Source organism: Nilaparvata lugens, chromosome 3 (genome assembly GCF_014356525.2).
Source record: "Nilaparvata lugens isolate BPH chromosome 3, ASM1435652v1, whole genome shotgun sequence".
Taxonomy (NCBI): domain Eukaryota; kingdom Metazoa; phylum Arthropoda; class Insecta; order Hemiptera; family Delphacidae; genus Nilaparvata; species Nilaparvata lugens.
In genome coordinates, this window is record NC_052506.1 from 60842528 (window position 1) to 60856810 (window position 14283).

The 14283-nt window shown below is 36.2% G+C and overlaps 1 protein-coding gene across 2 annotated transcripts in view; it reads left to right on the top strand.

The window, feature by feature from the left end:
* LOC111046343 (T-box transcription factor TBX20-like) overlaps positions 1-14283 on the top strand; it is a 57678-nt gene that overhangs the window by 12122 nt on the left and 31273 nt on the right. For both annotated transcript variants that reach the window (XM_022331869.2, XM_039424270.1), the window contains exon 2: positions 2315-2558. In XM_022331869.2, coding sequence (XP_022187561.2) covers positions 2315-2558 — 244 coding nt within the window. The remainder of the gene's footprint in view (positions 1-2314; positions 2559-14283) is intronic.

Sequence of the window (14283 nt, forward strand, 5' to 3'; positions counted from 1 at the left end):
ATTATTCACACTCACTCTAGTTGAATAATATGATAATTCCCAACACTGCACTCATAAATAATATTATACTGATTGGAATTTTAGAAGGTTTCATTCTCATACTAGATGGTATTTTTGAATAAGGGAGAAATTAATTTCAAATATTAGCTTGGTTACCTTTTCAATTGTTATAGATGTCAATCTTGAGAAAATATTTTAGAGAATATCGTGTTCCAATTAAGAATCAATGAAATAACTGTTATGCAATGAAGCCATGAAACTGTCAGTGTTCTCCATTCTACAATTTGTGCACGTACATTTCGCTATACTCATGCGTTCCACAGCATCACATGTGTCACTTTTGCAGTCATGTTTGCAAGAATTATTCCATCAAGATAATTGGATAGAGAGAGAACTGTGATAAAACGGTGGTGATAAGGGAGCAGACGTGGAAGTGGGAGGTGGAAAAGGAAGAGAAGGAAGCAGACCAAATGAGAAACGACTAAATAAATGTACGTAAAAGTGCATTATAAATAAGAAGGACCATTTATCCAATCGACAGACGGGCACGAAGATAAGGACTTCCATCCCTAAACAACAATAGGTGATAAATAAACACAGATCTGATGACCAATTATGTATTGCTCCTTCACCGTGAGCGTCCGCTTCATGTCGCTATAGCTATATAAATAAAACGATAAATAGTCGGGATTGATCGCTCGCTTGATGCTAGTCGAGTGTTACCTCAAGTCGTTGCACTTGGTCCACTTGCTGCTTCATGCTTTTTGCTGTTCTGCTATTGTGATTCATGTGACCCTTCGACTGTTTCTATCATTGTATGGCATTCCAAATTATAATCCTATATTTACCAGTACAGTATGTAATATGTAAACTTCTTCTTCTGTATTCAGCCTAATGATTAATCTGACGCCCACTGACACCAAGTGGGTCTAGCGTTTCTTAAATTCGAATAGTGTCACGATTATTTCTTTTATGAATTCGAAAAATGCCACCTTATGAAAGAAACGCCTTCTGAACTGCCTTTCTTGCAATCACCAGCTCATAGATTTGTGTAGTTTCCACATTCAAAAAGCTTAACACTCTTTAGGTTATACTTTGGATAATACTCAAGATAATAAATTGATCCATTGATTATGCGATAATAATAAATAAATCAATCAATAAATAATACGTTAAAAAATATTGTATAAATATCTTTTTAGTAGTATTATATTATATTACTAATATAATGTATTAATATTGTATTATTCATGCCTAGAATATTATAAGATCATTCGTGTAAATTATTATGATCTTACAGGAAGAGTGGAATCTGATCTGATTTATTTTAAGCCCAATACGACTGATAAATACTACAGATTTACCGTACTTCATCTACTGTATGAGATTATAAAGATTTACTGATGAATAAAATAGCTTTTCACTGGAGACCATAAATTATTTTCTACATCCAATACCTCTCTGAAATACACAACAGCTAAAAATAAGTATAGTGATGAAATCGGAATTGGGAATTTGCTGTGAGGTTGAATTGAAATATCGAGCTATTTTATAATTGAGAGTGTTTGTTCCAATTCGAAATTATTTTTGGATGATGGATATGGAGAATACATGGATAAATATATTATTCAATTTATATGTATAGTAGAATGATGATTTCTATACAGCGTATGAAAACACAATCATATTGGAATCAATCTCGTGACAGAGGGAAAAATCACGATAGACCGGTAAAGGTGTCGTGATTCGATGAAATTTATTGAGGTTGCATGACTGAATAGAATAGGCAATATCATATCCTGATTCACAGCATTCAGTTGAAAGATACGGATTTTATTGATAAAAAATACTGACAATGAGTTTGCAGTAACTATATGTCTGACTGTAAAGTTGAAATAAAATTATGATGAATTACGCAATTTATTAAGTGAATATTATTTTTTATAGTTGGATCATATGAAAAGCCCAGGGAAAAATTTCAATTCAGGCGAACAATTTTAACCTAGTCGAATTCTATCCATAAAATTAAATTCATCATCCTAGCTCTATTCCATTTCATAGGCATACTTGTCTATTGAATTTTATAAGTTTTATTGAAGCTCCTGCGTATGTTTCTTGGAGAGTCAGAGAATACTGAGTTTCAATTTCATTTTCTGTTCTCATTTTCAGTATCATCTATTAATGTATGTACGATATCTTGTTACATTGATCTTCTCTATTCTTTTTATGCTACGGTTTTTATTCCATTGATCACAGAACTTAAGTTTCAGATGTTTGAAAATGTGAGTTTTTGAATGGCTTTTGATGTTCGCAGATGTGTCGATATCGGCAGCATCCCGGAGGAGAAGGTGTAGTCCTGTTGAGTTTAAAAGGGACCGGGAGACACCTCCTGAGATATCTTCGTCGACTCCCTGTGAAGAGCCAATACCAAACCCCTTGCTCCAGGAACGGTGCAATTGTGAAGAGCTGAGAAACGTCACTTGTCAGCTCGAAACTAAGGACCTTTGGGATAAGTTCAACGAATTAGGAACTGAAATGATCATCACAAAGACTGGCAGGTGAGAATCATTGCACTCTATTTCTTGTGATAATGGATTTTCTCCCACTTTTCTATACAGTTGGCTGTATAGAAAAACAGTTAGCTGTTAGTTGACAGAATATACTGTAGTATTCTTATGAACCACTTTCTGCAAACAAGATAAGAAGATATACGAAAATATCCAGTACAGATCAGAAATCAGTACATGAGGAACTGTGAAATTGAGGAACTCCTTGAATATCATATTTCCTACTAATGAACACTAATATGGCAAATAAACTAAACTAAAATTCATATATATATATATATATATATATATATATATATATTATATATATATATATATATATATATAAGCGAGTTTATTTTACAGCTCCAGCCGGTTCTCGCATCCCATCTGCCATTTATTGCGATTATTCCAGTCTCCCTGGACCAGATTTCTATTCCTCATACACGTATACACCTGTTTGTTCCACAGTTCGGGCGGTCTACCTCTCCCTCTTTTTCCAGGTGGATCCCAATTCAGTATCTTTTTGGGCCACCTCTCATCTCTCATCCTCTGTGCATGTCCTAACCATACAAGGCGCTTCTTTTCAATCTGCTCCACTGTTGTGTCCAGTTTCCCTATTCTGTTCCTTATCTCCGTATTCCTCACTCGATCCATCCTTGAAACACAACAACTCCGGCGCAAGAAATCCATTTCCACAGCATTTATTCTTTGAGTGTCTCGTTTTGTTAATTCCCATGTTTCAGAGCCAGAGAGCAATATACTCTGTACAATGGAATCATACATTTCTATTTCTGTGGGGTTTGTAATATTTTTGGACCAAAGTATGGAATTTAATGTTTGTGTTGCCTGCCTGGCCTGTCCAATTCTACTTGTGATCTCTCTTTTGCAATTGCTCTCTGATGATATTACGCTGCCCAGGTATTCATATATTTATATTCATCACATTGCATCACCTTATGATCTCTAACTTGTAGATCCTTAGCTATACCTCCTGAGACAAGGTTTTTGGTTTTCTTGAAATTTATTTTCATTCCATTTCCTTCATAAGAATCAGCAAGCTTCCTGATCATGTAATGAATATCATGTTCATCACCAGCCTTTATTACTTGATCATCAGCGAACAAGAGTGAGTAAATATATTCGTTATTTATTGGGATACCCATACATTTACATTTCCTTTTCCATTCTTGTAATATATCCTCAAGGAAGATTTTGAACAGGGTTGGAGAGAGGCAACAGCCTTGACGTACGCCCTTATTTGTACCAAATGGTTTTGACACTCTGTTTCCGATTTTTATAACATTTTCTTGGTCCTTGAAAATTTCTTTGACAGCAGAAATATAATGTTCGTTAATAGCTGATTTGTCTAGAATAAAAAAAAATTCATCATTTTATAAAATCAATCTCCATAAATATTCTATTGCAATCTCAGTATCAATAGTTCAGTTTATTTATTGAAGATTCTATTCAATATAGATTATTTAATGAGGATGAGAAAGTAGCTTCATCAAGGTTAAGCTTTTCGGCTCGATATAGAATAGGATAGAATAGCATAAAGCTTTATTAACAATCTACTCTCATAAGATCAGGATACACATTTTCATGACAGTTTCCTTGTATGGCGCAGTTACATATGCCATCATTACTAGTTGGGGATTCTATGATATAATAAAGGATAGAATCGGCTTATACATGTAGGGAATGGGAAATTCACGAATGACGAATTCACGAATGACGCATCATCACGTCTGAACTACTTGACTGATTAACTTGAAATTTTGCATATTGATTCTTAATTTATCGAGCATGGTTATAGGCCTATTACCATTCTTCAAAATTCCAGTAGGTCAAGTTTTCAGTTTGTCATGTTTCGATAAGACCCTTGCGGAGCACGGGTTACCAGCTATTTATTTATAAAAATTTCGACCTCAAGAGAAACTATTGCGTGAGCGTGAGTGGGAATTGGAAATAACGCGTTGACTCCTTTCAATCATTGTAAGGACTTGAATAATAGGCTAGCCGTCGGTTGATTTGAATGAGATAGGAAATGTTGGCAGTAGTAACTGATTGACGGACTGGAATGACGTGAAAAAGTGAATTATCGACAGATGGAGAAAGTCTCGCTCACCTATCCTTCGAAATCAACAGGCACGAAGATATTCGTCGCTCATGCACCTCTCCCACTCATTTTCTTCTATTTCTGTCAAATCCAAACGATACGAATGTAGCTTCAAAGGAACATCTGGTTTTTCACAGGTATCGTAATGAATTATAAAGATTCCCAAAGCCACCTGCGAAAGCCATGGACATTGCTGCATAATATTCCAATATATGAGTCTCTGTGATTGACAAATTGATTAAAGCTGAATATCTTCTACTGAATCTTACTGAATACTTTAATATAGGGAAAGTTCGCTATTTCCTTGATCAAAGCTCTTTGTTTGTTGTCAGTAAATAATGTTGAATAAGGAGTTTCTATGACATTTGAAAATTGATTGAATTGATCAACAAATTGATTATTGATATTTTTATATACCGATTCAGAGTACAACTTGAAAATAAACGAGAAAAATAAAACTATGAAAATGAAATAAAATACGAGAAACTTGTCTTTCAATCATTGTAAGGACTTGAATGATAGGCTAGCCGTCGGTTGATTTGAATGAGATAGGAAATGTTGGCAGTAGTAACTGATTGACGGACTGGAATGACGTGAAAAAGTGAATTACAATTTATACAACTTGAGACATGGTTCATGTCATACATACTGGACTTGACAAATACACCAAGAAAAAATATAGCTCCACTTTTAGTGTATCTAGAGCCCTCAAATGACTATAGTTGAAGATTCCAACTATAGTATATTGAAGTATGTAGCTGAATAATAATGATGCAGTGTAATAGAAAGCATATTAATATCATAACCATCATCAGTACAAATTAATTCTACACAGATTTGATGGACACATTGATTTTGAATCAATCGTGTTATATTGTTCCGATCCTTGTGCTATTTCCTTGTTATTCATTTTTGAAATTATAAGAATTTGACGAGAGTACAAGAATTGACGAAATCATAATTATAATTTCGAGTCACTTCCTTCCATCACTCCCAGCATTTCCAGTCACCAGTATCAAACAAGTAAAATAATACAAATTTATACGTTTATTCCTGGGTGAGTAGAGATTCTGTGTACGTATTAGGGGCTCTTCATACTTTCAATTTTGAGCGATTGATACTTAGTAGCCTTCGGTAGAGATGTGCATCAGCCTCGATGCTTATTATAATTATTAGATGCTTATTATAGCAATGATATACGATGTTTATTATCATTGCAATGTTCTATAATAATGCTTCAATTGAGGATCCTCAATAATTGATATGAGGATCCTCATAGTTGTAAATTATAAATTATCTTGTACTTCATTGATATCCAAATCGGAAATCCTGTTCTAAACAGTAGGATGAGAATAACTGTAATATTGCAAAACGGATAAAATGACATATTTATGTGATCTTCATTGATGAGGAAAAACGTTGAGAGTTCCATCGAGTAAAACGCAAGAGGGTAGGTGATAAGATGAATAGATCAATAGGTGGATGAGTGGATGGACGTTCTGAGCAAAAGGGAGCTCGTTATAAGGCTAACTAGAAAGAGGGAAACGCAATAGTCGCTGCTGAGAAACAGAGTGGAAATTGTAGAATTGAATTTATAGTGGAGGGGTGAATCGAGAGATTTATTTAATAGTCAAATGTAAAGTTGAAGAGGGATGCAAACTATGAGAGTTAGTAGGGGCTGAGTAAGGAAAGGAAGCGAGGATCGTACAATGGAAAATGGATGGGATATATATTTATTAAATGGAAGTTGGAGAGGGATGAAAGAGATGGGAAAGCGGTAGAAAATAGGAAGTGTGTGAAAATGGATAGGTTGCGAACGGAAAAGTTGGAGAAAGAAGGTGAGGAAATGGATGTTGCAGGGTTGCGGTGTGTTGAATCGATGGCGGGATGTTATTAGGCGAAACAGTTTACACGCTGATAAAGAAGTTGAACCCTTGGCGGCCTCGGTCACTTTGATCGTGAAATGATGGGCGGGCGGAGGCGGACCCACCCTCCAGTCGTCCAGCCCACACCCAGCTCTGCTCGGATGCGAACAAAGATAACGCCACTTGGATCGAGTATTTATTCTGGGCCAAGCAGATCGCCGCTGCCCGATAGAGATGCTCGCCGCGATCTGTTAAGACCCGCATTACCGTATTTCTCCAATTCACACGGGCCAAACTAGCTCAACACCCGCCAACATCCACGTTATTCGATACGCTCTTTAGTCTCCTTATCACCCGCCTCTCCTCCAGCACTGAACAATGTTATCATCGGCGATTTGTCTCTACAACAAATCGATGTTGGCCAGAGAGCGAGTTCAGTATCATAAATATTGAAAATATGAGAATGAGTGCGAATAAATTGTGAAGACCGTTATCAAAATTCATCCCGTAATATACTAAAATGGAAGAAAACTACCTAATACTAGAGGAAAGCACTTGTTTCTGGCAAAAATTCACTCAATTCTTCGCAACTATTGTAATAGTTCTGAACAAATAAATCTGGATAATTCAGTTAACGACTGAAAATAATTACTCCAGAGAGATCGATAGTTTAGAAAGTGCTTGATAGGTGTGTGATCAATATTCATTAAAGTATTTTCGTTCGTAATCTAACTCGACCCAGGTCGTAAGGGGTGCCTAAGGGTTGCTACAGCCCCCGCTTGTTGATGTCTAATTTGTACTAGATAGAATTATACTTTTTAATACAAATTGACGATACTTTATAATACAAAAATTGACATAGACGGTATGTCCCGGATGTGACCCCCTGTCCATACCTTGACTTAATCCTGAAATTTTAGTTATTGTTGATTATATCAATAGTTTGATCATTGATTTGAAAAAATGTACAATGAACTATAGATATAGTTATTTAATGATAGTTGTATATGCAAGCTGCAAAAGTATGCATATCGATCGCTTCTGATAAATTTTTTACGCCAATTTCTCTCTCACTTCCTTAAAATTGTGAAAAAATTGACGAAAGGAGAAGTTGAGCAGCAACCTCGTAACGTTGTTAATTTCGAGAAGTTTGGTAACTATCTCAGTAAGTGAAGTCACGATAGGAGGAGAAAAGTTAGTGCGTTAGCCAAGTTTGTGAAATATTCCACCGCCAGTGAAGTCTTTCGCCAAGTAAAGAGCCACAGTCCGTTTAGCAACGCGTTTGCAAGTTGGTTTGCAGCTCTCTCTCACAACGTTAAACGTAGACTATGGATTTTTTCAAACCGCCCTGCTTTTTTCCATTGTTTCCACCCTCTTTATCGGTTAGTCCCTTTTCATTCTCTGTCGGTTATCTTTCTCTGTCGTTGTAGTTCTTTCCTTGGAAACGTTGTTTCTGTTTTTTCGGTGTGTTGCGTCGCATAGGTGTGGAGGCAGTGCCTGCCACCGGCCATGTACATAATTCAAAAGTGTTGTCCCTCCCTGCCACCGCCCGCGCGGAATTCAGCTCCCGTTGCTGGGCAACCCCCTCTCAGGGGGCTTGAATGCCGTCTCGGGCGCCCTCTCTCTTCACAGTAGTCAGCCGCCGGTAATCTGTTCGCTGTATGCTGGCTAATAGAATCACTCTGCTTAAACTGCTAGCAACTGGTCCCGGAATATTGAGGCTCGATGCTCAACCCTCACCACACCATTCTTCTATTCCCCATCTGCCAGACGTCCGTCAAACGACACAATTCATCTGCCAATCAACGCAGCGCGTTCGGGGAATACACACCACGCCACGCCACGCCACGCCACATCACCATTAAACCAAACTTGTCCTCCGCCAGAAACTCACGACAAGATCAATCAGATCGTTTAACTTGTAAATAGACGTTGCCCAATAGGAACAGGTTGAGTGCCAAGGGTATTACATGATGTCGCTTTTCCTCCATCAATCTGGTTAAGAATACACGATTACGACCCACCAAGCAAAGCTGTCCAATAAATAAGCTCAGCCCAACATTCCAGTTTTTTCTCGTACAAGCAAACAAGTCAATTAACAAACGATGTTTGTCCGAATTATTCAATTTGAATTCGTCCCATGAGTAGTTGAGAAATAATTGTGCAGTTAACATTACACTAAAGATACTGTTCGAATGGACCTTTGTGAATTATGCTACACTGGACTTCTCGAAAACCAGAATGTGTAGGTTTTCTCAATCAGATAACTTTGAATTAGGGATGAGATTTTGATATACAGGCAAAAAAAAAATTCACTGACTTTCACTTATATGAAAATTCCCCTCTCATGGAAAAAATGCGGACAGCGGTGGCTCAGTCACATAAGGTACTATCATTTATCACTATTTCATTTTCTGATTGAAAAAAAAACCATCGGTTCAAAGTCTACCAAACGCGATGATTCCAGGCACAGTCGGAATATGTGAAATAAAATAATTGAAGGATGGAAGATGAAAATGATAGAGCCTGAGGTTTTAGTGAACATTGCAACTTTAAATGAATATGAGGATTTCTAGCTGTATATGTGAGCATTTGAAACCACATAGACAAAATGTCACGCGAGATCACTGAATTTCTATACAGATCCCAAAATATAGATTCTTCTTCATTCATTGTTTTAGAGAGAATGTGACTAATGGATTACCTTTCAAATGTCATTCAGAAATATTACACCATTTTTCTTCTATGCAGTTGAATTTTTTCCAAGAACTGACTAGATCTGCGAATCAGTGAATGAGTGGAAACTTTTGTTGACATGTGGTGCAGAATATTAGATTGGAGGATATTCGCCTGTTAATGCTCGGATGAGGAGTTCTATTGAGATTAGAGGTGCAGTTAGCTAACAATAAGATGAGTGTCGTTGGCGGCCATGACTGCGACAGGGAGATTAGAAATAACTTTGCTGGCGCATAAATCCCTCGTCAAATTAGGAGGCTTCACAGCGGCGGCAGCAGCCAGCTGATAAAGTGCGTCGAGGAAATTTGTCTTCCAATCTTCTGCCTAGCAACGCACCACTTCAAAGCAAATCACTCGTTTCCGCAGCTCACCAGGATGTAAGCCTTGTTTCAGCTGCCCCTCTCCTGGTCTCCAATAATTAATCACCTGAATTTCAAAGAGAACTCTTGATTGATATGCTGAGCTGAAGTGCTACTCGCTCATTATGCGAGAGAAACTGGTAATTAAATTGTTGGCACTGAATCTCTCACTGTTATATCTGGGAATAAACAACTACGAGTAAAAAATAGTAACGAGAGAGACTTTTATAAAATAAGTGCTTTTATCCATTTGCATAAAATTGGATCATTTATTCCAAACACATTCTTAATACAGCATCAACATACAGCTCATGAACATAATAATCTGGAGATTGAAGAAAGTACATACATTCAGTCATTCATAGCCTGCATTAGAAAAGTAAATTGAATTATAGAGGTACCTCTCAATCAAAACACCCTCACTTTATATACTTTTTAATACTGCTTACACATACCTTACATTTTCGTGGAAATTAAATTTTATTGAAAATTTTAATGAACATTAATTATTTTTCCAGTTCATTCGAAAATTAGGTTAACTGTAAATACACTGCTTGCTTCTACTGTAGAAGCCAGCTGTGACATTGTGAGAAGGAGAAACCGCTTGGGAAAATTGAAAAACAAATAACTTAAATAAGGTACTACAGTTATTTTCAATAAAAATAGAATTACGATTTCTTGTGGTGCAAGAGAACAGGACTTACATTATGAAAAGGACTCCTGTGATAAAATACATGCTGAATGATAATACAGTACTGTATAACTATTGATGAATCTTATGATTCAAACTCCCATCAAATTAAAAAGTAATACAAATTTTAATAGCAATCCCTTATTATTGGCCATATTCTCTTTGTGACTAGTAATATTCCACTTATAAGTAATATAACAGATAAAGCAAATGATATTATTTGATTTTTCCCTGGCTTCATTACAAAATTATGGAGAAGTGGAGACAAAACTGTAATCGATTATTGCCAATTCTTGTCAATACTGGTTCATATTGATGACTCAAGTGCCAATAATGATGGATCAGCCAACAAACTCATTAGTGCACAAGCTACATACGCTATAGGCTGTATTGAAATTTCATTGCAGTTTGAAGTGGTCTCGAATATTCCGGGCTGTAGACTCAACTACAAGAATATAATTATGACTGTTCAAGCTTGTTAGAATGATGAAACGTCTATTTTCGAAATAATTTTTACAATTGGCGTATGGCGTATCACTGGAGAGTTTTATTTAGCACGTTTCGTTGTGGCTGTTGAGTGCTTTTTCAAAGAGACTGAAGTGATTTCATAGCTGTAAGCAGAGTGCAGCAGCCGTAGCTACATTAGTTTCGCTCAATAAATTGTCTATTAATACAAGCTATATAAAATATAATCATATAGACAACATTAAAATGAGCATCGGGAGGTATGTCAGATAAGGAGATCTGATAAACAGAGGATTGGTAGGCGGGCCCGTGAAACGGAAAACATTGAGAAAAAGAGGTACGGACATAAACGGACGTGGATTGAGAAGAAACCAGAGCGAGAGAGAAGTATAGTGTGTGAAGAGGTCGAAAGGTTAGTACTTTTGTTGATGGGGAGGGGGTGGCGGTAATATGTGCAAGGAAGAGTGTTGGTTCCGTGTTGAGCCGTAGGAGAGCGCTGAAGTCGCGTTTCGAACGTTCAACTAATTATTACAACCCTCCCTTGCTTGGTTGCCGTCCTACCCTTCTCCCTATCCGCTCAAATAATGGAGCTTAACAGTGAATTGTGCTCAGAATAATAAAAAGCAAAAGACTCGAACCGGCAGGCGTACATAACTTTAGCTACACTCTTCCGTCGCATGTGTTGTTATAAACATTTCTACAATATTAATAGCCGTGAAATCCTGAAAAGTGATTTACTATCAATTAATCGAGATATTCGTTTGTATAGTTGGATAAGTGCTTTGATAATTAGCCACGGATAAATGAGTTGCCCCCTCCACCCTAACTACCCCACTCTTACCCCACCATAACTACCTTGGCCAGTCAAGGGGAAAATTGGAAAGTAAGATGAATTGTATGTTGGTAATTGCGCCTTTTGAGTACTTTTTGAGTACTTTTGAGTACCTTTTGAGTACAACATGAAATAAAACACAGCATCAACAAAGAGCTTATGATAAAAGTTAATGAATGATTAATTATGCAAGACATTATAAAAAAGTCAAGCTGCTCCTATCTCGTATGACCCGATGCTCGGGGCCCAGGAATCAGCATCAAAAGGATATTAATAAAAGGGCATACGTTGTAGAAATGTGATTATGAAATTTTTAACATTGAATAATCCTTTGATTTGGATTTTGCTGTTTATTATATATAAAACAGAGATATGATAACTCGATATTGTTTTCGGAGGAGAACCGCCATTAGAATTCACTGACATTTTTTCTAGACTTCATTTCAGTTTTCTTTTTTCAGACTTCATATCGGGGACCGAGCTTCGCTCTGGAGTACAAAAGCATAAAAAATTTATTACGGAAGAAGGAATTATAATAACATTCATAGTTCATACAGAAATGTTCTATCTGATCACAGTAAATTGAGATTAATCCCTAGAGGAGTGCAAAAATTTCCCTCATAAAGGCCCGGTTGCACAAAAGCCAGTTAAATTTTAATCCTGATTAATTTCACGTGAACCAAATCAGAGAAGACCATTTCAAAAAAATTGATCTACTACTGGAATTAATCAGGATTGAAAATAACCCGGCTTTTTGCAACCGGCACTAATTACCTGATTGAATGATTACAAAAGTTCAACAGCTGAGTCATAATTTTGACACAGTCCACCACACATGAACTCGCTCACTCACTTCCATCACCAACAGACGACGAAATAATCATTATCAGCTGTTTTTCCAAGGATGGATAATAATTATCCTTTAAATGTCCTTCAGCGAGTTTTCCCAGGGATGAGACCTAGTGCAATCAAATCTTTATATTATAAACCTACTATGTTCTGAATTTCGGGAGAATCGTTAGAGCCGTTTTCGAGATCCGGTGAATAGGCTACAAACAAATAAACAGAAGTTGCTCGTTTAATAGTGTAGGATTATAACAATTGAATTTCAATTTTGAACCCATTAGATATTTTTTGGGTTCAGTGTCTTGCAGGTTCAATAGAAATTGAATTTGTCTATGCCAATGAAACTTACAATGTTGCAAGCTGGAGGAGCCAAATTATCGCTGAATTATTCCACAAGTTAATCCATTTTTTTAGAAAATTGCTTCCTACTGTTGTAGTGGTTATTTGGTGTATGAATAAACATAATTTGAGCATGAAAACCACTAACTATAGCAATTGTTCTGTTATTAAAGGGTTATTCCTTGTTCGTGGAATTTACATTATGTAGCACATGTGCATATCTGGAATATTTGCTTTACCATGTGAAAGCATTCTTCATGCACTCTATGCAATTTTTTCCAATTGCTAAAATGTAAATCTAAAGCTAATTCTGTTATTCCAATATGCAAGAAATGTTTCCACATGATGTGTGATGATATCCAATGATGGAAGTGCATGAATACATTGAACCCAATATAATCTCTTGAAGCATGATACTTAAGACAGTTTAAACTACAACCGTTATATCAAGCAGAGTGAAAAATTAATGATACACTTATTTGTGCTGACACAAATACAGTTACTGAGATTCATGATAGTTTTACTTGAGTTATGTCCTCGATTATTCTAATATTTTTAAAACTGGTGATTTCCAGTTGTTTCAGTATGGCCAGAAAATAGTAGAAAATCCTCATGCTATTTTTGTGTAATGTCACTGTAATTGTTTCTGTGAGCAATCTAATGCAGAAATGCAGTCAGCTAAATTCTGAAAAGCTCTCACACAAATTATTTTCATTCTCCAATTTGACAGCCGTCAGGAGACATCACTGTCGAAGTAATAACATGTTGAATAGGTTCTAGAAAATAGGCTCAATTAGGTTACTTCTGGTTATTGCTTATGGCCGCCATGATGAATAAACAACGTGTCATGTCATGTAGGCGCTAGTTGATGGCATGTCAAAATATGGGAAAAAACAGTAATTTTTTCGAGAATAGTGTCATCCATATCTGACAACCGACGTGCAAGCTCATTGTAATTGTCGTTACTTCATAAAATTCCTTTTTCATGAACAGGAACAATAAAAACGACGATACGAATCGTGTGGAACACAATATTGTTTCCATTCCAGAAATTAAATTGTCTATGATTGAAGTCAAAGTGACTATGTTCACCAGAAGTGAGTACAGTATGCAACAACAATAGATAAAAGTAGGTTAAATTGGATTGCAGTGAGTTAAAAGTAGGCTGAAAGTTCATGATTGTCTGAATTATAAAAGTTTATTCATAATATTATTCCAAATGTAACAATTTGAATTAAATTACATCACCACATTTATATATTCCACATTTTTATTCGTAAATAATGAAGATATAAGCACATTATGAGAAAACGTTGAAAATGTTATCAATAGTCTTCTGCTATGATTGGTTTATATCAATGATAATGATGAAACAATAATAACAATAATCATCTCAAATTTTGTTAGTCTCTTGAACTTGCAGAGCTTGCACTCTTATTTAGAATTATATTAATTCTCTAGCTAATATGAACAAATCAAGCT